We start from the raw sequence: 26,458 nt of genomic DNA on the forward strand, positions 1-26,458 counted from the left end.
TAGTACATTAGTTAACATTACTATAGAAGCCGGGACGAAAGGGGTTGCCGGCCGAAGACATATAGACCGGATAGGCCTGAGGCGGGCAACCCCATTTTCCCGCCAAGGTATGTAATAGTGCTTTTCTCAAACATGCAATGAAATAAACAACACAAAAATCACAGTTTTATTTTTAAAGAAGTTATCAGTAAACAAGACAAAAACTAAAACTAACGTGTGTATATAACTATTTCGCTATATTTTAACTCGGTTTTAATAGAAACAGATACTTCATACATTTATTTTTATTATCATGTTACTTCAAAAAAGTACGAAAGCACGTTTCTGAACGAACCTTTAGAATTGACACTTGTCATTGTTGTAAAAAAAAAATAATGCGCATAGTGGCAGAATGTCATGATGCCTGTGCCACAAATTTATAATAACGGGACTCCGCCGGCCTAGGCCGACAAGATTTGTATGACATTACATTAACGACCTCTTGTCCTAGCCACACCTGAAACGTCATACTTCGCAGCCTATTATAAGGAACATAACATCAATATTTCATTGCATGTTTGAGAAAACAAATGTTACTTACTTTCGGTAATCCATAAAGCATCTCGATCATTCCAAATTGGCTTCCAGGGCCCACGCACGTTACTACTTTTCCCTGATTATTAACAATATTGCAGTGACCCTAGAAATATAAACAATATTTTGTTAAAATAATGGTTTAACCACTTATTTCGGTAAGTGTTTCCTTGGGCTTGATCATAGATAAGCATAGGATAAATTTCATACTTGTCCCTTTCAGAACATGATATCCTCTTGAGTACCGAAAAAATCATAGGAGCCCTGTTTTCTTTAACATAATAGCTTAACCCTGTTAAGGCTGCTCCAACCTAAGACATTTTTACAAATACGAAAGACAAATCCAATACAGTTATTTTTGGTAATCAATTTTTACAATAGATAGTTTGAACTTTAAATCAGACTGCTAAGGTTGTATTTTTATGGTGGTCGGTAAATCAGACTAAGTATGCCTAAAAAAGGGTTTTATGCCATAGACGTTATAAACTTATAAACGGACTGACTAGCTCGTCTACTTAAAACAAATACTCAGCCAGAGCATGCCTGATACATACTGTGCCAATGTTATGGTATTTACAATTAAATAGGATATTTATATAATTGGACTTTCTTTCATTTCGCTATACTTACCTAGGTACGTTAATTTAACTGTTCTAAATTCTACAAAACCAGGCTATTGAATATGATTTACCTTTCAAATTATAAAATAACCTGACCTTTTGTACTATATACATATCGCGGCCTATGTCCGCTGCGTGCTGGACGACCTCGTCGTCGGGCAACACTATAGTCCTACTGTTGGCCGCAACCGTTTGCAGTAGATCTCGGCTACAATCCTAAAAATAGGTACATAACCTTAAGATAATATATCTTATCATAGTATTTTGTTGGTGGGGCTTTTACCAACGACTCCGCGTCGAAAATTTGTCAAAGGAGTAAGTATTTTCCCCGGGAGTTATGAATTCAATATTAACAGTGAATCAGCATTTCAATATGTACTACTTATTATCGTTTAACCAATTTATTGTATTTAATAAAGTCTGTTCTCTATGAAATACGGCCATGCATGATATGGTAAGTCTTTTTACTGAATGCAGATTTTCAAGCATTTCTTTCATTTTTCATATTCTTCAGATATAATGATATTACAATTTGGATTATCCAATTGAAAGTACGAGTAAACAAATATTTTTAACAAGAAAACTTGGTAGGTACAAACCATGGACGAAAAAATAAAGGTACGGTGGAATAAATAATGCTAAAAGTCGCAGACACCCTAACGTTACATTGTGTTGAAAATACACATTCATCTAAACGAATTGCCATATCATGACCAGATTTCATCGTGTACAGGCTTTAGGATTGATTTTTTTAGCTGCTAAAGACTAACTTTACAGGTTAGCTAATATTTATGACTATATCACTACTGGCAAATGAGAAAATTGCGTCATTCAAAAGTTTCAACAGTCATAGAAAGATTTAACTTGTAACATCCCGAAGTATAAAACAATAATGTAGAGTTATGACCTAGATATCACCTTCTTAATCGAACAGATAATAGGTATTTCAGTTTCAGACGGTACGGAACCAGTCCTAAAAGTTTGAAGGAAGTTCGACTCGTCATAATTCAGAAACTCGGAAGAGTTCATCTACTTACAAATTCTGGTGCGCGTCAAAAGTTAATTCATTTATTTACAATGAGGAGAACTAGTTTGATAAAATGATAATTTATATCATAGACGAAAGACAAACTTACCTACCGTTGAAGGATCGTAGATAGGAATGGTTTTAACATCTGAATTATTTAGGCGGAATTATTAGCCTACATTTTGTTATGGTAATACATAAACTGTAAACCTGTTGTGGTACTTAACTGTATAATGACCTGATAGATGAGTGCGAGTGAGGAGCACTAAAAATGATGTCATATCAAAACTTATTTGAAAAGAAGGCTTTTAAAAGAACAAAAACGTGAACGATGATAAATGGATAAATTGCTAAACTAAAATTAAAACGCCAAGGGCCCATTGCTAGACAAAGATACGTGAACAAGTAATTTATACCTATAAAACTTTAATTTTAATTTAAATGAGCACCTACTTTAATGTGAACGCAGGCTATAAAGGCATGTATTCTCCCTATAGCTAGCAAGTAATTTTAGTTTTTATATAAGCAAAGAGATAGGTACGGGCTGAAAAACAGCGCTGTGCAGTCACCAGACTCGCGGCAAAAGCTGAGTCCCGAGCCCATTGTCGCACTTAAGAGTTTGAATGTAAACAATAGTTCTATATGGTATATTATCATAGTTCTTAAAAGCTGTATACTTATTGCTACTGTGCTGTAATTAATGCTTATAGAGTGGTTGATTGTTTTAGTCGAATCAAGTTGCTCAGTCAAAACGATTAGTCAATAATGTTTGCTGCTGCTTGCTGTATGTACTATTTATTTATTTTTTGCGACAATAAATGACTTTTTATTTTTGTATTTTTTATATAAAATACATTTTATATTGATATGATAAAATACATTTTTTTAAATATAAGCTAGCTATAGTAATCATCTGTATATATCCATTATGTATATTGTTATTGTAAATAAAGACAATTGTATAATAGTACATTACGATACAAGTGCGAAAAATAGGAAATTCGAAACGAGTGGCGATAAATTAAAACACGACCGAAGGGAGTGTTTTAAATCGACACGAGTTGCGAATTACCTATTCGCACATGTATCGTACAACGTTTTACAGTACATATGGCCCTTTAAATGTTCGACACAGTAACATAATATGCTACTTCTCGCACTAGTGCTATAAAGTAGCCCCATATGTACTGTAAATACATTTTAGAATTTGAAAGTTCGAATCAAATAGGCATAACGTATAAAGTGTAACCTCCAAATACACGGCAGCCGCTACATGCAACATCTACTACACCTAGTTTATTTTGTCAATACTTCACTAGACAAATCGACCGGGATATGAACCGTGATTACCTTTTGTATTGTTTTCAAGCGTCCATATCCCGGTCGATTGAAGTCTAGTGAAACTAACCTTGAATCATACAAAACGGTTATTGTCAATACATTCTGAAAGTATACTTAATAAGATACCTGAAACAGCGGACAGTATAATAATGTCTCCACGGTCTCGATGGACAGCACTTCTTGTTGAATGTTGGCGGACATGTCTTCAAATAGATCTTTGACACATACAGCGTTATTGTAATACCTGTTTAGATTATTTTGTCATTGTTTATCCGTTGAAGGTACTTAACTTAAAAAATCAAAGGAGTTTTATTAAGATTTTTTTTTATTCAACCCGTAAAGAGATGAAAATAGGATTAAGTCAGAGGCGTATGTACATGTATACATAGTTAATAAAAACAGTTTACAAGCGTAAATATTTACGACTCCCTCGTCAGCACCAACAAATCCGTAGACGAAGTTTAACCATACTAATTATATCTCAACTACATAGATAAAATTGTTCAATTCTTGATCTTATTATATTGCAATAAAGTACACTTTCAAATAATGCTCGAATGTCGTTACGGCTCTCTTTAGCGGCTGAGTTTTTAATCTGCTAATGGCCAAATCTGAACACGACGTGATGGGACAAGTCAACCTTTACAATATTATTTTATTTAACCAAATGAAAAAAACTTACCACTGTACGCAGAAAAACTTCTTCACTCGAGCCTTGATTTTCTCGCTAACCTGATTTACCGATAGAAAGCAGAAAAGTTCCCGCATTGATTCCTGTTAAAAATTAATTTAGATGTCGCGAAATTGCAAACTTTTATATGGCTTATTATTAATTTTATTAATTAAGTATATAATGTTATTATTACAAGACTTTTGTTCGAAACTTAATTTTTTGTTTATTTATTTAATCTTTATTACATGAACAATACATGTAATAAGGTTACTCGTATTGTAAGGTTAAATTCATGGTGGCGTGTGTCTGCCGCATGCACCCGGAAAGGTGGGCCAAAATGGTTACTGATAGATAGATAATAACCTTGAATTTACATCTCCTCTGTGCTGCAAGCATAAAGTGACTGCACATAGTCGCCGTATAGAAACAGCTTAGATAAAACCCGAGAACAAAGATTACAATCACCTGAAACAGTAAATCTTTGTTATTTTGTTATTATATTTCAATACACATTGATAATGAATAAAAAAAGAATTGTTTAGAAGATCGGTATTATTTTTATTTTTTGTAACTGTTAAAACTAAGAAAGCCACATTTTTCGTATTTAAACGCTTCACTCATCTTTATATACCAGAACTCCTGACCAAAACTCCTCCACTCCAGATCCAGTGAACGCCACGGCGCCGAACATGGGCGACGACACCATCAGCTTCTCGTATATAGTATATATCACCTATATCTCCCAGTATGCCAGAACAGCTCACCACAAACAGGTCATCGACCCCTGGGGCTATGTCGGCTATTCCGGCGCCGGTGAACGCCGAGGCGCCGAACATGAGCGATGACACCATCAGCTTCTCATGCTTCGCGTTCATCGTCGAGAACACCTTCGTCTCCCAGTATATGAGGTGCTTTACCCATGAGTTCTATAAGCAAATAGACCATTAATTTAGTATGACTGGATCAGGCATGAGCGGTGGGGGGAAATTACCGAACGGGATAGTCTTATGTTTCTTTCTGTAGGAGTAGCAGAGAAAGCACTATTATTGTTTGTACTCGTCTCAGTCTTATTTTTTTTATTCCCCACCGTAAATATTAGTATGTTTTATGGTGGGCAACAAATAACCCGACCAAATTACGTAGGTCGGTTTTGGTATGTTGTTAGTAATTTTAAAACGTGTTTTTAATTTTGTCGCATTGCGTATGCTCTGTCCCTAACGAGCGCATGCGAATAGCGCAGCTGAGCTGTAGGATCCTACCATCTATGAAATGAACATTCATTCAGTAACAAGAATTCATTATGGTTGGTTTTAAACAGTTTTAAAAATTAAAACGAAGGAATTTCTATTTTTCTGAAATATGAGTGGAAATAACGAATATTACTAATTAAGTAACAAACAAACAAATTATAAAGTAAAAAATACATATTTTCTTTAATTATAGCATGGATATTTAAAAAGTTTTTTTTAGGTACTTAGATACGAAAGACATTTCTGGATTCTTTTATTTATTATAAAATACTTTGCAAACTACGTCTTAATTTACAAATGCCATCACCATGATATTAATAATTGTATACATACGTACCGGACGGCATAACTGATTGGGACAAGAGATCAAGCATAGAAAGCAACCCGCCCAGTAACAGAATATGCAAAACATTAGAGCGAACTTCAGAAGGCAAATAACCTGAAAACATAAAATTTTTTATTGCAATTAACTAGTAAATTCTGGTTGGAATTCTCTAGTTGGAAAGTAAACAACAAGTAGTAGGTAGGTAGGTAGAATTTCGTTGACATGGTGTCAATTTGTCTAAGTCTATCAAGACTACCCTTGTCCGCGACTTCATCCGCTTAGAAGTCTTTAATTTGCATGATAACTTTCACATTTATAATAATTAGTAGGATATATTATTTGAATTATTTCTTACGAAGCTAACTATAGATTCTGTTTTGAATCATCTGCGATACAACATCATAGACATACCCTGACGTTACTTTTAAAATTCCTTTCCATTTTGTCCATGTACTCCCAAATATGCCACACTTGCAGAACGGGACAGAGTGCCGCCACTTGATTGGCCACTGAACTCCCTTGAGGGTCCAGGGTGTCCGTGAAAATGTAGAAAGGGAACACTGACAGTATGTCCAAGTAGAAACCAATCGTTGCCATTTTTACCTCTGATATATCCTTCACTGTATTTCTTATCACATTCTGTAAACAAAAGTCACGAACAAAGTGGAGAGCAGTACTCCTAGTGTAAATAAATTCGATTTCCAAACGTGACGTACGCGTTTGCGTTTAGTCTCATTTTGTATTGGATTTCGAAAGAGCGCGCCAAGCGGGACGTTTTGGAACCTCAAAATCCTATACAAAATGAGACTTAACGCAAACGCGTTCGTCACGTTATGATGTCGATCAAAGTTACACTAGGGGTACAGGCCTATGTCAGTTTTTTTTTTTTTTTAAGTTATAGTATTGCGCGTACATTTCGTATGTCTTCTCCATTTTATAATATATAAATATGAAATCTGATGACTAAATATACAACACTAATGACTGACTTCAAATCATTGTACACAGTGAGTCGTTTCCATTTGTCTTTTAGATGCAATTTAGCACTAAATAAGGTTTGGGAAGAAAATATTTATTGCTACAAACTTTAATCGCTGACTGTACTTTTCCTTCTACAGGTAATAAATACTTATCGAGACAATTCTAACAACCCCAAACACAATTGTGTTGCATTATTCAGATTATCACAAGAGTTCGTTACTAACTAACTAAATTTAACTTGCAAGACTTTATTACAGACACACAGACAGATAACGGGACAGGTGAAGCTAAATACTTAAAAGCTTGTACAATAGACACTTAATATAATGTCGTTAACCGTAACGGTGACTTTGGCTTCATTTTAACAATTTAACAAACCTTATCATAAATGGCAGTAGTGAGCTGAATATAGATGTGCAGAACCAGCCCGGTGGTGATCACAGTGTTGAGCACCTTCTCCACGTCGGACTGCGAGGTCTGAATGATATTCGAGTACGGCACCATTGCGCATAAGTACAGGATCATAAAGAAGTGAATAACATGCAACATGCGCATCTGAAATGTCAATCTGCTTCATTATTTTCTACCTATTTAACATAAAATCACGGTTTAGATGTTCGTTCAAAAGTACAATAAAAAAGATTAAAAGTGGCTCCAAATGGTTCGTGTAACAGTATAATATAACACACGGCCGCTGCGTTACCAAGTCTCTTCTTTTTAACTTGGCTTAACACGCTGCCGCTAGATATCTTATTTGATTTTGTTATGTGATGTAAGTACTTAAGCGACAACTTGACATAAATAATTCAATAGGTGCGCACATTTATTAATAGTATATGGCTTGTTACTTACGAAATCAGTGTCAGGTTCTAAAATCCAAGGGAATGATGCCCTGAGACAAATCCTTGGAGCCTTAATACTGGTCACTTTCGGAGACATCTGATACAGTTCTAGGAACTCCTCCGTAAATTTCGGCCGACGCACGTTATTAGAATCTTTAAAATGTTTTGATACGTATGTACGTTAACAAACTATAGAAGACTTTAAGTTATATGTCCATAAGCACCATAACTCTTACCTCTGTAATACATGTGTGAATCATCCACGAACGTGGGATCCTCGTCTTCTATACCCGCTAACCGGTTTTTGAGCACTTTCATTGGTCTGTACCGCGTCCTGATTTGTCTCGAATCATTTTCTTCGTACGCCTCTATGGCCTCCTGAAGATATATTACGGAAGTTATTCATATCTCTCTTAGTTTTTTCTTAACTGAAGTTTTACAAAAATAAGTTAGTTTCTAATGTGTTAATTCGTTTTTACGAATTTACGAACCAAATTGATTTACCATTCAAAAGTGTGTGTTTGATCGCCTATTACTGTATGATTCCCATTGGATATAAGTAACGAATCTTTCAAGGCTAGGTGGCACATTGTGTTTCAAGATCGGACAGACAGAGTAATATAGATATTTTTTTTATCATTAATGACTGAATTAATGTCTCCCATGTTATTCTATTTTGAATCTTTATTTTAACAAATCATGTAGGGTATATTCTTAGTAGCAATTGTAGCAACCATGCGTGGTGTTGAACCACGGAATTTTCACTAAGCCGATCCGTCCTTTTCCAATGCAGCAGTGAACTAACTTGTTTCTAGTAGACTAAGTTTTATGTCTAATACCAAAGAGAATTTGAAATAGAGGTGTAGGTATTGTCAAAGAAAACTTTGTAGCCACAATTGACATTTAACAAATTTAACACACATCAGTGAAAGAATAAGGATCAAAGTCAAATGGCGTTCTAAAAGTTTTAATCATGTGTCGAAAAATGGCAGTAAATTGACTGTGGCTACAAAGTTTTCTTTGAAAATCCACCTCAATTTCAAATTCTCTTTGCTAATACTTACAACTTATCACACTGATGTGGATCGGCACGCCGCTCCGGTGGGCGAGCAAGACATCGCTATTACTTGCATAGCACTGGATTGCTCGTACATCAGATCAAATGTGAATACCACCTTACTTGCTTTGTCCTAGCACTACGGAGCCGTCGTTCTATCTTGTCGCGAATTTCGTACAATAAAGCCGGCTGCTCGGACATAGCGCGCATGAAATCAGTTCGTCGCAACACCTAACAAGAGAGAAATGAACCTTAAAACTTAGGCATATGCAAAGCTTTATATTATCATCATGCAATGCTCGATATTTAGGTTTAGAGTTTTATTATAATCAAATGTGATTAGCTGTTCCAACTGTGTGTTACCTCTTTACGCTACTGCTGAACCGATTTAGTAAAAATTTGGTATTGAGAGAGTTCGAGTCCCGGAGAAGGACCTAGAATAGTTTTTATCCCAGAAGTCATTCCTTAGAGAGTGAAAGGGGGGATGGAAATTTTTATGGGAAATCTATAACCGCTTTAGCTGTATTTTTTATGGAGATATTTTGACGCCCCAGGATGGACTTAGGAAGTTTTTATCAATCATCAATATCATCATAATCATGCGTCGCATACGAAATTGCGGACAGCCGCTAGTAAAGTCGCGGACTTTAATTGTTGAGCCAGAGTTTACTTTACATTAGACATTTCATACAGTTATTATTGACCGAACCAAATTAGCTTGAACCCCCAATTATTAATGTCTGTGACTGAACGTTGATATAATTAAAACGAAGTAGCTGAACGCATGAAATATTAATCATTGGTTTTTGTGTAAAAGCCATTATAAATAATTTCCATTTTCCATAAATTTATTATGGTAAAATAAAATTCAATATCGTTATGAAATCAGAAAATGAAATTGGCTATAATTAACAGAAGCCGTTAATCACCACGCCGAGGACGGCTTAAAAATGGAGTGCAGCAGCCATTTTAATGGTTTTTCATAAAATAATATCAAATATTTATATTTAAAGTTAAGCTACAGCAGTCGATCTAAAAGGTTTTTTATAATGCCGTATACCTAGTTAAAAACGTAATAATATACCTATTAAAGAATACATACATACATAAACTAAAACCTTTATGTTCAACATATGTTCATTTATAAACATCGAGTTATTTCATCACTGGTGATAAATCGTAAAGTGGTTTTATTAACACATTCACCACTGAGCTACGGTCGTAGCCGATAACATAGGTTTCCCGGTATGTAGAGGAAATGCTTCGTAGAGGCAAAACGACGACGTGACGTGATTAGCACTGAATAGGTTATTAAGAGAGATATTCTGAGGAATGCGACAGCTAGGGCTGTCAACCACGCGGGCTACTGGGCATCCCTAGAATAAAAAGAAACTTGGACACGTGAAGAATAAGAAGAAGAAGAGAGACGTATCATGATTATCTGTCTGTTGATCTGTCTGTCTGTCTGTCTGAGGTATTTTTCCGTGACTGTTAGTGCTAGAATTCTGCAATTTGGCGTTAGCACAATCAGAATAGAACAATTTAGAATATTTAAGGTCTTTATAAGTTGTTGTGGTGAAAAAAATGTATACTAGTAACCTTGTTAATATGATATCTTGTAATATATATATGAGATGCACTGAGAGGACTACATATAACTTTAGTGTCATGTAGGTATTTTTGATTACTTTTAAGATACAGGAATCGACGACAATCTTTAGTAACAACCCGTTTCTGCTAATATAGTCGAAAAGTTAAAAGCCTTATACTTGCCTGTAGCTCCACGTACGTAGCAGCTGTGACGGTAACTTTGGCCGGAATCGAGTAGAACAAACTCAGCTCTCCAAGAACCTGGGAAATCAAAAAACTTTTCTATCATAAATCGACTTTGATTGCGTTATACCTAAAGTTTTTGTTTTAAAATTGTATTTGAAAAGTAATGAAATGTTTTATTCAAGAGAATACTCAAATTACACATCGTTCACTTTACTGAGAGAACAGTAACTAAAATTAGACTAAATATTTTTAAATTTAATCTTATGAGACCCCGCGTACAATTTTTAGTACATATTCAACAATCAATCCAATGAATATTCATTGAGTAACTAAGGCTAAGGTAATTATATGGTTTAACTTATGTATGTATTTTTAGTCACTCGCGCGACATGTTTCGGAGAAACTAGATTAGCTTAGTGCAGGGGTTCCCAAAGTGTGCGCCGCGGCGCCCTGGTGCGCCGTAGAAAGTAAAGAGGGGCGCCGTTCTATCATTATCCGAAACCACAAATATTCGCGGGTACCTATTTGAGCGCTCGCATCGGTAACTAATATAGCGTCGTGTCACTCTTTTCGACCGTGATTTTAAATTTACAAGGGCGCCGTTGCAAAATACTAAACTTGTAACTGCGCCGCATGTTGAAAAAGATTGGGAACCCCTGGCTTAGTGTTAGTATGACTCAGGACAGTTAAAATTCGAATAACTAAGGGTTCCAAATCTTCTAAATTAAAAGAAAAACAACTACTTCTCGGTCTCAGGAGGCTAAGAATGGCGAGACGGTTTTACTACTTAAGATTTTGTATATTATAATTCGATTTATATACATACATAAAATATTGATCACATCAACTAGGTAAAAGCAGGTTATTTTAGAAAGCAGCAGAAAGTAAAAAAAAAAAATTAAGTACTGAACGAATGCGGCTGACATTGTCAGTTAAAAATAGCCATCATTGGATCCTAAATTCGAAGGTATTATTTATTTACCTTATACATGGTTTCGCCATTACACGATTAGTCCAGTCATTTTACAGGGAAGTATGGTAAATTAGAAATTAATTATAATAGCTGATGTTTCCAGTTGAAAGTATAAGAACGTATAGGAACGTATATTCTAGTAATATTATACGAACTCGAATCCTAATAAATATCGTTATATGCGTTCCAGTACATGTATGTATATGTTATGGACCAAGTGATTAATGTATAATTTACAATGCCCGGGCATTTAATATTTAAGAAATCTTCATAAAATATTATTAAAAAGGAGGAAATTTTCAATCAAAAAGTCTTGACTTGCAGAGCTGTATCCCCATTATTTGTATTTTTTATTCAACGCTGAACATAGCCGGGATTTTCGGGATACGTGCGCGGCGTGAAAAAGCGAGTAGGTACGTACGAGTAACATTAATTATTATTTTAAAGGTATTAAATACACATTTAAAAATTTGGAAACTATATGGTGTATTTTAAACATGTTAGAAAATTTAATACTGTTAGAAAAAGTTTTTGGCAAAAATTTCATTTTTGGTACAAGCTTTTATCGCTAACTGTACTTTTCTTTCCACACGCAACTAATACTCATTTAGTCAATTCTTAAAACCTCAAACACAATTCGGTTGTGTTGTTTTATCACAGAGTTCCTATGTCCACCTCTTGTCTCCATCATCAGATCAGCTCGATGGTACCGTACCATAATATTGCATTGTCACACCCGGCTTACATATGTATGCAAATTTTCAGCTCAATCGAAAACCGGGAAGTGGATCAAATTTTACTTGCAAGATTTGATTACAGACCGACAGACAACGGGACAGGTGAAACTAAATAAAAGCTTGTAAAAATATCTTAAAGTTATTTTTTCAACAAGTTACGAAATTATTTAATAACACATTTTTCTCAAACATTTGTCTTTATTGTAAATGTATTTTTTTTTTTAAGTTGGCGTAAAAGTATGTCACCTTGTGGCTTGTGGAGCTCTTCTTATACGCATACATACTTAACAAGATCACTTCATAAAAGTATTAATAAATTAATACTTAATTTAAAATAAATTTTACAATAATGGTACAAAATAAAACTATATTATAACCAAACTATTAATTATTAAATAACTTTTATAACGTAATCTTGTTTAGCATGTATATAAAAAGAGCTCCATAAAGCAAAAATATATTAAGATAATTAATTTTTTTTTGTTGATTACAATGAAGAAGGAAGAACCTTCAATAAAATTTTTGTAAATAATCTTTTAGTATTTATTAGTTTTTAAAATACACCATAAGTTATAAAAAAATTACATAGACAATTAATACCTTTAAAAAAATATTCAATGTGAGGTACATACTTGTTTTTGAAGCCACCGATACCTACCTCACCTTACCTTTTCAGCGTTAAATAAAAAGTACAAATAATGAAGATACAGTTCTGCAAGTACGGACTTTGCTATAGGGTATATCCTCCTCTTTTATAATATTAATTTTGATTTCTTAATTATTAATACTTTTTTAAATATTAATACTTACAAGCACCCGTACATAAGGAGATCCAAACGCGCAAATGGCATTGGATAGGGCATATCCTCAGGATGCCTGACACCCACCTATCCAAGGTGGCCCTGACCTGGAAGATGCCCGGAAAACGGAAACATGGTCGCCCTAAATTTACTTGGCGCCGTTCCGTGGAGCAAGAGTTGGGTGTGTTGGGGATGGGGTGGGAGGAGGTTACCCAAGCTGCCCAGGACCGGAGTCAGTGGAAGAAAATGGTTCGAGCCCTACACCCCAGCAGGGGGTAACAGGATGAAAAGAAGAAGAAGAAGAATACTTTTTCCCCTTTTTAGGGTTCCGTAGTCAACTAGTTTTTTAATAATTTTGATATTTATTTTTTGATATTTTTATTTAATAAATGATTCTAATACATTTTTCTACACATCGTTACGAATTGAATGAGGTATCACACGGATTTTTAGTAGGAGTATCTCTATTTTTCACCGGTTTCAGTTTGTCAATATAAATTCTTGGATATTAGTGCCACCTCATTCTATTTTTAGTTTTATAGTTCTAGTTTTACGCGCTAGCCACGGCATTGCGCGACTGGCTTCGGCTAAGACGACAACCATAGGTCCCATAGGTTCTATCCAGCGAGACACAGCGATCGGACCTTTCGTTCCCACCTATGGTTGTTGCCTTAGCCGAAGCCATTCGCGCAATGTCGTGGCCAGGCCGTTAGTCTTACTAGGGCGCGTAGCCAACGTTACCATCGTTAACGCTCCGTAACGTAGCGTAGTCATCTCTCTCTATCACTCTTCCATATTAGTGCGACTGTGACAGTTGCGTTTCGTTCGCCACGGAACGATAGGCACGTTGGCTACGCGGGCAGGCTTCACTGGAAATCAGCGTCACGTAGTGTATCCTAGGATTCTTAGGACTGATCTGACTAGAACATCAAGCTGAGAGTGAAGACCTATTAGCACAATTTTCTGTTCCATTAAATAATAATTTTTGAATACATAATAATGGTTAATGTTCTTTTTGTGCTAATAAAATCTCATCTAAACTCATTAATTTCAACTCATCTCAACTCAACTCAACTCATCTCACCTCAGCTCTTCTTCTGCGCCCTTAAATAAATTTGATCGAAATTTTTTTTTCAAAGGTGTATGTGAAGTCCCCAATCCGCATTGGGCTAGCGTGGAGACTACAGCCCGAGCCCTCTCGCACATGAGAGGAGGCCTGTGCCCAGCAGTGGGACGTATATAGGCTGAATTATTATTTATTATTATTATTATTTGTATGTCTCTTACAAATTCTCGGGACCAATGGGGTCCCGGGCATTTTGAAGGCGTGCGTGGGGCCGAAGCCAACACGTAGAGGCCCCTTGTAATAAGACAATTTACTCTAAAAGTAATGTGACACCAACCGACGATTATCCCTGTTCACACTATAGCAGTGCACCCAAGGACAAGCCCCGGTTAGTGTAGGACTATTGTAAGAAAAAGGTACAAAAAGAAACCGGGCTATTGGGTTGAGTTGCTAGTGGACTGGTAACCGAGACTATGGAGGTGACTATGGCACCTGCCCTGATCATATGTTAAAAAACACGAAAAAATGGACAGGTGGTGAGGTGACTCGCCAACTCACAATATGGGTCCCCGAAAACGGCCGCTCGCACAGAGCGACAAGGGGACAACATTGCGTGAGCGGCTCAGGGTGTGGAGAGGTGTGCGCCGCTTTCTACCCAGTGGCTGTCAGCAGCCACTGTGCCAACTCGCGTCTTATGCATATTTCACTTCCACCCTGCGAGCATATAGCTCTGACACCCCACTCTGGACGGCCGGTAAAGGCAAGCCAGAGGTGAGAGTCCTGCGGCCCCTGCTCAGTGTTCACTCCAGCCGGCCAATCAAGGCAAGCCGGAGAGAGGGGCCTGACCGACTCTCGGGGGCATGGGACCCAAGGGACGTCACTTCCCATTCAGCTCGCCACAAGCTGCCCTGGGGGTTTTATTATTATTATTATTTACTTTTAATTTATCCATACATCAGAAGACACTCATTCACCTTTACGCCACCACGTCAATGAAGTAATAAGTGTCATCACCGCCTGACCAAAACCACGACTTGATATGAAGTCGTACCGTGTGGTGCACGAAATGTACTGGCTTTATATCAAGTCAATGGCGGCGAAAAGGTTAAGTACGAACTGTATTTACCGTTCCTTCCGTGAATGCTATCATCGGACTCTCATTGTCCTCGTCCGACAGCATCTCCACGACGCCCTTCTTCAAGCAGATCATCCCGTTTTTCACCACACCTTGGTTCCATATATGCTGGCCAGCCATAAAGATCTCGTGGCGCATGAGCAGAGAAATCTGGCGCAAAAACGCCTCCGCTACAAGATAATGACAAGAAAATCTATAAGATTAGTAAGCAAAACTTCACGTCTTCAACTAAAAACATTATTTTTGATACTGACAGATCAGATCAATATCTAATCCAAAACTAATTCACAACCTCTTACTAAAATTAGAATACCCCCGTAAGTAATGTTCCGATACCGAAGTTCGGAAATAGCGGACACCTTTCTCTGTCACTTCTATTTCTATACATGATATTTTACTATTAATACTGTTAGGAAAAGTGTTACGCAGTCATGAATAGCAATGTGTCAAAGAGAATTTTGAAAAATTGCAAAGATCCCATGAAATGTACTCGGCATTTTTTCTGGACGTGTATTACATGTATAACCATCTTACAGTTACTTTTGATTTCTATGACACTCGAAATAGACGCCAGTGGGTGATTTAAATTTTAAATGAAAAGTCGTCAACAGTTAAGAACATTGAATTGAATCTGAAGGGAATTTTTATGAATGGAAACTTCTTACGCAAGTTCCCAGCTGCAATTTTGAGAATACTCTGAAACTTGCATATCGCTAGTCATGAAGAATCACCAAGACCAAGCATTAGTAGACATTGTGTCCGGAGCGAGTGCGTCTGTTATTGGGCTGGGAAATGAATACAAACTGGATCAAATAATTTAGCGCCTGATCCTAAAACAAGACGACGACAGGTCTGGCCTAGTGGGTAGTGACCTTGCATGTGAAGCCGATGAACCCGGATTCAATTCCCGGTAAGGGCATTTATTTTTGTGATGAACACTGTTATTTGTTCTGAGCCTAGGATATTATATACGAGAAAATCGTTGTATAAATACCTGCAACAAGCCTTATTGAGCTTACTGTGCGACTTAGTCAATTTGTGTAATAATGTCCTATAAAAAACGATGCTAGAAAACCTTACTTACACGAATCTCGAAATATCAGAGTATCATGGAAGTGGGCTATGTTAATGTCAAAAATGAGTTCCATCTGCAGCGGCAACGGTAGCTTTTGAAGATGATCAGACGTCAAGACTCCGTCTTTCATGCGCCAAAGCTGCATCTTGTATGTATAGGCGAGCTCAACCAGCGTCTCTGGGGCACCGGACTTTTGTAGATAGTCTAACATGTGGTGGAACTGAAAGTAAAATTTTAAATTAAAATCGTCAAACTTCATAAAATTTGCAAACATATCTTACCTAAATTTTGTCCCTTTTTAACAAACACAAATGTCCAAATAACGGATACGAACAAACATTTTCAAGGGCTTGTCAGACATAACAGGCGTTTATGAATTACGCCATATGTAGGTATTTATATATCCTTTGCCAATAAAAAACGAACGAAGTGATTTTGTCTGTTATTTATATCATCACGGAAAGAAGACCATTTTATAACTTTGGATATTGCTCAGCAATCCTGAACACCAGACTTACTTCGTCTTCAATTCAAATTTAGCATAACAAAAAGCAATTTTTAGCCAGATGAAATGCTCAGATTCACGAAGAATACACAATATCCTAGCCACGCGAACAAAAGCCAGTTATCCAATAAAAGTTCCAATCGTAATATTCATATTCGGTTCAACACTGACAAGATTTCTATAGAAACTTTAAACTTGTGTTAAGTTTCTTGGAAGATGAAATTTTAAACTTTCTTTGTAACTACCACGAACGCCTGTACACGTTCTGTAAAATACTTTAAACATAACTAATATAGCTAATGTTTTTTAGGGTAGTTTTCTATTGAACAATACTATGGGCGGACACGCCATAGTTAGGAAATCTTTAGAGTGCATATGTGCACACTACTTCATGTATGTATTCACATCAATGTGTGTAAGTGCCTTAGGGCAGTAAGTTATAAATATTTTGACGTGGCCTACCATGGCAACGTGGTACAATGAAAAGTTGTTATTTATTGAAATTGACAGGCACCCAAAATGGACACAAAACTTTCTGACGCCGCGTTCTAACTGAACTGAGATTATGTTATTAGTATTACCAAACCTGTGATAACTCGGGGCACATTCTAGGGATTTGATATCGATAAAATAGATGTCGATAAACAGTCTATTTAGTCACCTGCAATAATTTACAGGGTGAATATGTAGGTCATGAGCAACCTTTACTATGAGACCAACCCCGAAATCGCGAAAAAATAATGTACTCTCTCATAGAAAATGTTAAGGTCAGACAGCCAAAATGTATGAAACAGCCAATTTTTTTTACAGTAACATCCATATATTTAACTGTCGGCAGAATATTTTATATTTTGCTATGTCACTTTAGTGTAAGTGCCCCGAGTTAACCCAGGTTTGGTTATTACTTGGGTGAATTCCAAAAAAACCGTACATAACTAAGCGTAGTTAAGATGCTGTGATTAGTCTTAAGTTAATTAATTCATATGTGTTACGACAATTAAACATAAAATTATATTGTATTGTGCTTAATTCGTCCATACCTGTATATGTATATCTATCATACACTTACACACTTTGATGCACATAACTGAGATAGAAATGGCTTAATTTTCGGAACACAATGGAATCATGTAACTTTTGACTAATTAAATGTATTTTTGCAATTCACTCATTACAACAACTATACAGTGTGTAAACTCAATACGGGCGAATTTTTAAACAGTGGTTAGCATTAGATTATCGAGATATGTTGCTAAGAAATACAATGTAAAATATTAGCCATACTAAATAATTCGGCCCGCAATGTAAAGCAACACACAAGTTACATACGAGCTTTTTATAGTAACTGTCAACAGTGTCAACGCTTTCCAGTACGTAGCTGCTCGGTACATTTTCAAAAATTAATTACGGGGTCAAAATTAAGTGTAACTTTAAAAAAACTTCTTAATGATTACACGGATAAACTCCATGTCTGATTTAATTTATCGCCCGTATGGGAACTACTCACTGTGTAGTATGTATTGTTTCAATTACTAGTTTATAATTTTCAAGAATAACGTACTTGGTCGACGAACAGCAGACGTCGGCTATTTATCACAACCAAATCCCAAGTGAGCTTTCCAATGAAACGATATCGCACGATACTGTGTCCCATTATCATCACGGCTGATGTCAGCCACATCTCTAAGGGGAACTATGTAAAAAGAAATACCAACATTAAATTAAAAATCACACATATACATCTTTACACTATCATTTTCATCCGAGGGACATAATTATGTATGCAAATTTTCAGCTTCATTGGAAACCGACTACTTACAAATTAAATTTTGAATTTGAAGTGTGGATCAAATTTTACTTGCAAAATTTAATTATAGACCCTCAGACGACGTGACAGGTGAAACTAAATAAAAGCTTGTAATTATGGAGGGTAGAGGTAAGGAGAACAATTATGTGTATGAGAAGTGTCCATCAAAATACCTTAAATAGGTGGCGCCACAATACATCGCGAACAAATGTTTGATTTTGAAAAAAAAATCAAATCACTGACAGCGCACTTCACTCTGTCAATGTCTATGTTCATGTTATGTCCTTGTGCTACCTTAACGCCACCGGAGAGATTTCTAACTATTATTTACAGCTGCCAGCTGGACACTTAGCAACAGTTCTCCCATAAGACATTGTCCTCCTTACCTCTACCCTTCATACTTGTAACATTATGTAAAGTCTAGGACTATCGGTCGACCGTAACTAGTAGTAGAGTATAAGTCATTATAACTAAATAAAATTTTAAATATACTTACAACAGGAAAAGAATCGCCAAATATGACATTTAAAAGGCGACAGGCACAGTAATAGAAGCAAGCTATATAACTGTGAAACAAATAAAACATAATTTTATCATACGTATGAATTTAATTTACTGTGGTAACATGTACAGTCAAGGAATTTTATTTATGCGCCACTTAATACAGTCAGCATCTAATAGAAAGTGACCAGATACGATAGTGACATACCTTTGTTAATATATAAATTAAATAAATTAATATTGGACAGCAATAAGTATAATATATCTTATACCTTTAAACGAGCAATTCTTGTATATATATTTATATATATATATATTTCTGTGATCTCGGAAACGGCTCTAACGATTTGGTATATGGGGGTTTTTGGGGGTATACAATCTATCTAGATTATTCTTATGTTTGGGAAAACGCGTGTTTTCGAGTTTTCATGCGTTTTTCTTTCGACGCAGAATATGGTCGCTAATTTCGTGTTGCCGGCCACTGTCCGTCTGGTCCAGCGGGTTAAGACGCGGACTGCTAAACGAGTGTTACGGGTTTGAATCTCGCCCGGTGACTAACTTTTTTTTTATATGTTCAAGTTTATATATAATTTTTTAATTTTTATTGTTTTACACAAGTTTTATTTAGTAAAAAAATGTAGTTAAGATTATCACCTATACACCACCATATTACAATAAATAGTTATAACCGAGCAAAGCTCGGTCGCCCAGGTACTAATTACTTAAATAAGTACTGACTGATGTACCTTGCCATAGTAAATATCGCTAATGATGTCATATTGTCACTGACAAGATATGAAGTGGCACGGTAGTACCAATTGTCCGAGACTGAAATTGTGCCTTTCACCCGAGTTAAACACTTCTTTTCATTTTGAATACGAGGAAAGTAAAATAGATGCGCATTTAAAAAACACGGCTAAGTATAAACTTCAGTAGGATTTCTTGAGGGTACTTTCAAATAACAATTTAAGTAAAAATATCATTTTTATGCAATGGGGAGTCAAATATCAGAATACAAATTGTCCAACAAATCTATTTAAAACCAAAATTATAATTGCTTATCGTAAAAAAGAAAATAAAGTACTACTTAAAAAGAACACTGTGGCCCTAGTGAAAAAGGGTACAAGTCTCTGGCAGCGCAGGTGTAAAGGGGTGTAAGTTCCACGTAACACTTATGCCCTTATACACCTAAACTGCCAGAGACTTGTACCCTTTTTCACTAGGGCCAAATTATTTATTTATTTTACAGTGCTCTAGAGCAGAAACGTATCATTTTCTGCACACTTTTTAGAACAACAACGACCCAATTTCAGAGCATGAAAAATGAAAATTAAATTCCTTGACTGTATCTGTTTTATACATAATCCTTAGATTATCAGAATTCTTACTATTAAAATGATAGGGCTATAGGGACCTAGGCATATGGACACAACCTAAAAGTTTGAATTAAATGAGGTTAAACGCGCAAAGCAGACGGCGCTGGGATCGTTTAAAAAACCTATTTCTAAGACAGAACCTCTAAAATCTGTGGGCGTTTTAACCTTATTTTGCGATCTTTTAGTACGCATAAGCACAACATATCATGATATCATTTACATTAAGATTTCCCGGCAAGCTCGGCCGAATTTCACCTTCCCATACAAACGAAGTTTCGTTCTCATTTTAAAACAACGTGTTGGATTGTAATTAAACTTTACACATAAAATAGCATGAGGTATATCTAGAAATTAGTTTATATTGCACCACTTTATAAAACAAACGAAATAGAGCAAAAACAAGTTTTGTATGAAAATCTTAAATTCGCTGTATTTTTTAAGTATAGTATCGGAGGCTACATAAACTAATTACAGCACTAGATATACCTTATCCTATTGTAAGTACAAAGATTCAGAGCAATCTAGTTAGTCGTTTTAAAATGAGAGCGTAACTACATTTGTGTGGAGAACCGAGCTTGCTGGGGACCCTTAAACTTACTTGTTAAACCTTAGCTGATCAGCTCCGACTTGCGGCGGATATCCCAGGTTGTAATGTTCAGATGAATCAAATGTCACTTTGTGAATGTGGTACCAAACGCATGTCGCACCATGCAAGAACAGCACTATCAATACGAAGTGTTGCGAGAGTAAAATCAGTCGCCTCGTCTTGTGCATCTGGAACAGTAAGAGCCTGAAAACCTACCGCGAACACGGGCAACTTTCTCTGTCACTCTAATTACGCATTAATTGGAGTAAAAGAGAAAGATGCCCGCAATTTGCGAACTTCGGCGTTAGCGGTAGCCCGGTAGGCCCTTCTTTTTACAGTGCTTACACAGTGATATGTGTTTGTCAAACATTTGCTACTTGAGTTTTTTATTTTATAAATATTCATGTTTATATCTAGTGAAAAAAATTCTTTCTCTGAAGGCGAAGTAAATGGTGGCTGCTTATTATCGAAACAGAACAAGGTAAATCAATATAGGGCACATATTGGCTCGTTCTAATGAGTTTTTCGGAACTTATGTATGAAATATCATTTGAAATTTACCGCTAGCTTATCGGTAAAGGAAAAACATCTTGAGGAAACCTGAATATATAATAACATATGAACTACTTAAAAAAAATTACGTGTGGATGTCTGCCGTTTCTCCACCCACCAACAGAGCTGCAGCTGACGTTCATGAAGGTTTATTGTGCATCACCCTTAATCACGTTACGAGTTATCTCCCGGGACGCGATAACAGACGAAATTAGCGCCGAGCCCGCGGTTATTGAAGAGTTTTTTACTTGCGATTTTTTTTACTTAATTTATTTGAAATATAAATAGGTACTTACATACTCATTAACTTGCATAAAGAAAATTAGCAGCCTGTATATACGGCCTATACAAAACCAACAGCCCATGTTAGCCAAGAAGCGGTAGTTCACGCTGTTTTGAACTAAAAGAAAATACCTACAGTTAGTGACCAATTGACCGTTCAGTGCATCGATAAGCACAAAATGGCTGACATTTGTAATTAATTGTATTTGAGGAGTGTCTTTTCAAAGGGGCTCATTTCTTCTACAATTTTTTTTCGAAAATCGAGAAAAAGAAGTCCACGGTTTTCATTTGGTAATTATTATTTCATTTTCGATATTGTACTAACGTATGTTGACATACATACTATGGTACTGTATACGTCTCTTTATCTATATAAAAAATTATTTAAATTAAAAATTACTAAACAATTTCAGAATTGAACACTTCAAGGAGGCCTACCGCAAAAACCAAAATTCACAAATTGCGGGGATCTTTCTCTTTTACTCTCACTAAGACGTAATTAGAGTGACAGAGAAAAATGCCCGCAATTGACGAACTTCGATTTTCGCGGTTATAGCCATGATGCGAACTTCAGGAATTAAGTCGTTTTGGAGTGACCTTGTGATAGCTATAGAAATAGATACTTATAAAAACATTAATAGAAATTAAAGATTATTTCAAATAAACAATAAAAGAAGTGACACTCTTATCGAGGAACGTTTATATGTACCTATGGGATCAAAATGTAGCAGTAAAAAAATGATAAAATTTTGGTAATGTATTACGAAAATCAAAATAAAATACTTTAAGAAATAAATACTGATGTAATAATTGAATACAATGGTGACTATTATTATTCAAGTTGAAACGTTTCATCATAGATCAGCGTTTACATAGTGAAATACGAGTTTCATTGACCTTTTCCAACGAAAACTTCATGCCAGATATGCACACCCATTAGAGGCTTAGAATGTGTAGGCAGAATATTTCGTTTATACAAAACAGAGCCCCTTTTCCAACGAAATCTTCATGCCAGATATGCACACCCATTAGAGGCTTAGAATGTGTAGGCAGAATATTTCGTTTATACAAAACAGAGCCCCTAGTGTAAATTTATTCGATTTCGAAACGTGACGTACGCGTTTGCGTTAAGTCTCATTTAATATGGGATTTAGACACAGCGCGCATAGCGGAACGTTTTGGAGACTCCAAATCCCATACAAAATGAGACTTAACGCAAACGCGTACGTCACGTTACGCCATCGAATAACTTTACACTAGAAGTACAGGTATACTCGTATATTTTGTTACGTGTATTTTTGACAGGCTTGTTTTTGTTACCGCGATAACGATGTATGTAATAAATTAAATGTAAAAAAAAGCCTTGGAGGATTTAACAACCGGAGCCTTTAAGAGCTGACCCCTCTGTCGAAAACCTCGGCCAATGGTCATATCTATCGTATGGACTGGCGTTTATCTTCATTCATACATCGACATTTGACGTGCCCCTCCCCCGAAAAAAACGGCAGACAGTTTTGTACAAATAATTACACACAAGGTGTCTCCAGTTGTTAAATCCTTCAAGTTATAAGTAGAACTGCATTGATAGTAAAAAAAAATGGAAATTAAGCCTTTTGAAAAGTCACTCCTAGATTATATAACTACCACAATTCAACATACTTACATATCAAGCGCAATGGTATAAGACTGACCACGTCGTAGATTAGTAATATGACACTTCTCCTGTAAACTCTTATATGAAGTCTAGCCAAAGTCCAAAAAGCGTGTAACAGATATACACTGACATCGGCCGCGAAAATCAAATCGCAGATGGTTGTGTCGAGCCAGAAGAAAAAGACTTCAGTACGAGTTAAGTAATATTCAGTCATTAGAAGTATAATATACTGGTATATATTCGTTACTTGTACAAGAACCTGTAATAATTAAAATTAAAATTAAATAGCGCTCCATGGGATTTAATGATACTTATGGTAAGTTTATGTGAAAATCGAAAAATGTGTCAAATTTAAATTGTAAAAGACTTTACGAGTATAATAAAGAAGCAGAAAGAACCGCAAAGGAAACTTACTAAGAGCCTGTCCATTAATTAGGTCATAAATTTTTGGCTGGTTTTTTGTGTGGTGTGCTATCCATACTTTAGTACAACTAATCACCCTAAACTCTTTTTTGGATATATCACCTAAGTATGTGTTCTACAAAGCATTTAGAGCCTAAAAACGATTTTCACACAACACATTCTGAATGTTAATTTACACTTACGGCTTGCCCCAATTTAAGAAGTAACACGTGATATTTATTAAGAGTTTAACTCTTCCGGTGTTTTTTTCCAGACCCCCTCCCCCCTTACTTTGTATGACGTGATTAATGGACAGCCCGTAAGGACCTTTCCAGATTTGCCAGGTATTAGTGCGACATCAGTATCGCTACCCTGCCTGATCCCCTAGAATGACTTGCGACCCAACGCCATAATGTCAAGCGCAACTACAAAATATGCAGTCGCGTGCGATCAGATAAGTCATGCTCCGTTCACATTTATTCCAGTAGCATTCCAGTTCAGTATATAATAGATTTGAATGGACACTACTGACCTGCCACCACATAAGCCAGGGTAGAAGGATGACGGCCATGGTGACGCGGTACAGCCGCCCCTCAAAGAACCGCTGTCCTCGGAGCCCCAGCTTGTCCAGCTTGCTCTGGTCATGGTGGATGTTGATGCGGCTCGACCTTATTGTTACGTCGGTGTTGGTTGTTCTGAACCAATTCAAAACTTGCAATAAATATAATTTATGGATTATATTAACATCCAAAAACTATGAAACTCGATAGAATTGAACTAGAATCGATCCGTTTGAAAACTGCTCACAAAGAAAACCTTGTTTTTATATCTCAACGTTATTTTTTAATTTTTATTTAAAGTAATTAATATTTTTATATGAGAATTGAAGGTTATTTTACCGATATCATTTTATTACGTTTACGTTAAGACTTTAATTACCGCGAGCAACGAACAGCGGGCAATGTATAAAAGCGGCCATAATTATTAGTAACATTGAATATTTAAAATAAATTCCAACTGCAATACAATTACTTACCCGATGGTCCCCAGGGAAGGTTCACTAAGACTCCTCAACATAATTACTAAATTACCCTTTATACACTAATAGTAATTGTTGCAACCATGATGGTTTCATAACCATCTAGTATTTCAGCAATAATTTTAGTTACAAATGTAGGCGCTAGACGTCACAAGTCTACTAAACAAGTTGTTTAATACATCTGGGTGCGTAGCCAACATGAAAATCGTTACGGAGCGTAGCGGACGAAACGCAACTGTCACTGTCGCACTAATATGGAAGAGTGATAGAGAAATGACTATGCTACACTACGATGCGTTAACGACCGGCATGTTGGCTAAGCATCCTGAGAGAAAAGCCATGATTCGTGACCGTTAACTACCAAACATCTTTATTTTTAGATGATCTATTATGTGAATTCACATCATTATCAGTGCATTGATTGAAGATGGATCGATCGGTCAAGACCGCATTTCCTTCCACAGCGCTATTACCGCTGCCCACGTGCCATTCAAACACCACAGCTCATTGCACATATGACGCAGATTACATATTATTTAGGAAAGATACACCACTGTCAAACAGCAATCATTTAAAATAAAATTTACGTCACACACTAGAAAAAAAAGTCGACTAAGATAAGTCGGCAGCGATTTTGATAGCTCAGACGTCAAGTGTCAAGTAAACGTCATAATTTCATCGAAGTTTGACGTTTATAATAAACCGTGCACCGTCTGGGCTGTCACAAATTCGCACATCGGTCTAATTTATGAGCGTGACAGCGCTATGCGTTCATATTGAGCAAAAACTAGTTGGAAATTCCCTTTTTGCGAGTGTATACAACGTTCTCCACTCTTGTATCACTTGTAACTATTTTCGCGCATGTGGTTGGCAGCCTAAAACCAGTTTACGTGGTGGCGCGACGAATCCGTGCATAAATAATGGTACTAGGAGCATAGAAACGTATGTTATAATGGTACTAGGAGGCCAAATCTAAGTTTAAAATCTCAATTGATTTGTTATCGTGATACGGCCTTACCGCGACTTGCAGTGAATATAGAATGTTAACGGCACCAATCATAGGATATTTAAAAGAAAAATTGGAGTATTTTTGATATTTCACCGACATCTGTAAAATTTCTACCGCGTTATGATTTAGAAGTTGAATGTCCTATTCGTCCTATATGTTTTTTATGTATTTAATTAAAGCTACTGCAATTAGTTTCAGTATTATTAACAAATTAGAACTATGGTTTCTTGCTCCAGTCATGGGATGTATGGCACCATTAATTTTGAAACTAACAAATATCAATGAAAAATTAAACTTAAGCAGCTCTTTGACTCTTGTTTATGGTAAAATGTTGTCAGCGTTTAAAAACCGATGGTAAATACTTGTTTTACAGGATTTGTCTCTACCAAACCATTACAAAACCTCGAGAGTCACACCAATCCTAAAGTCGGGTGACAAGTCGCGAGTCGAAAACTACCGTCCCATCGCCATCCTGAGCTCTTCTGCTAAGGTAT

General features: G+C 36.2%; 1 protein-coding gene across 5 annotated transcripts in view; it reads right to left on the bottom strand.

Annotated features, from left to right (window-relative positions):
* Positions 1–25,071, bottom strand: part of LOC133522075 (uncharacterized) — a 45,985-nt gene extending 20,914 nt beyond the window's left edge. For 2 of the 5 annotated variants that reach the window (XR_009799993.1, XM_061857277.1), the window contains exons 1-22: positions 24,953–25,071; positions 24,449–24,611; positions 23,524–23,773; positions 21,875–21,978; positions 21,039–21,214; positions 19,060–19,129; positions 18,318–18,449; positions 16,261–16,471; positions 15,168–15,346; positions 10,463–10,540; positions 8,813–8,920; positions 7,869–8,010; positions 7,643–7,785; positions 7,169–7,345; positions 6,221–6,448; positions 5,822–5,923; positions 4,999–5,160; positions 4,598–4,699; positions 4,244–4,335; positions 3,688–3,805; positions 1,290–1,409; positions 581–679 (exon numbers count right to left, since the gene is read on the bottom strand). Coding sequence is in view for 4 of the 5 variants with exons in the window: in XM_061857277.1 (XP_061713261.1) it covers positions 581–679; positions 1,290–1,409; positions 3,688–3,805; positions 4,244–4,335; positions 4,598–4,699; positions 4,999–5,160; positions 5,822–5,923; positions 6,221–6,448; positions 7,169–7,345; positions 7,643–7,785; positions 7,869–8,010; positions 8,813–8,920; positions 10,463–10,540; positions 15,168–15,346; positions 16,261–16,471; positions 18,318–18,449; positions 19,060–19,129; positions 21,039–21,214; positions 21,875–21,978; positions 23,524–23,773; positions 24,449–24,611; positions 24,953–24,993 (2,997 nt within the window). In the remaining variant the exon portion in view is untranslated. The remainder of the gene's footprint in view (positions 1–580; positions 680–1,289; positions 1,410–3,687; positions 3,806–4,243; positions 4,336–4,597; positions 4,700–4,998; positions 5,161–5,821; positions 5,924–6,220; positions 6,449–7,168; positions 7,346–7,642; positions 7,786–7,868; positions 8,011–8,812; positions 8,921–10,462; positions 10,541–15,167; positions 15,347–16,260; positions 16,472–18,317; positions 18,450–19,059; positions 19,130–21,038; positions 21,215–21,874; positions 21,979–23,523; positions 23,774–24,448; positions 24,612–24,952) is intronic. The other 3 variants (XM_061857275.1, XM_061857274.1, XM_061857276.1) reach the window with 2 other exon arrangements.
* Between the last annotated feature and the right edge of the window lie 1,387 nt (positions 25,072–26,458).

This window comes from Cydia pomonella, chromosome 10 (assembly GCF_033807575.1).
Source record: "Cydia pomonella isolate Wapato2018A chromosome 10, ilCydPomo1, whole genome shotgun sequence".
NCBI classification, from domain to species: domain Eukaryota; kingdom Metazoa; phylum Arthropoda; class Insecta; order Lepidoptera; family Tortricidae; genus Cydia; species Cydia pomonella.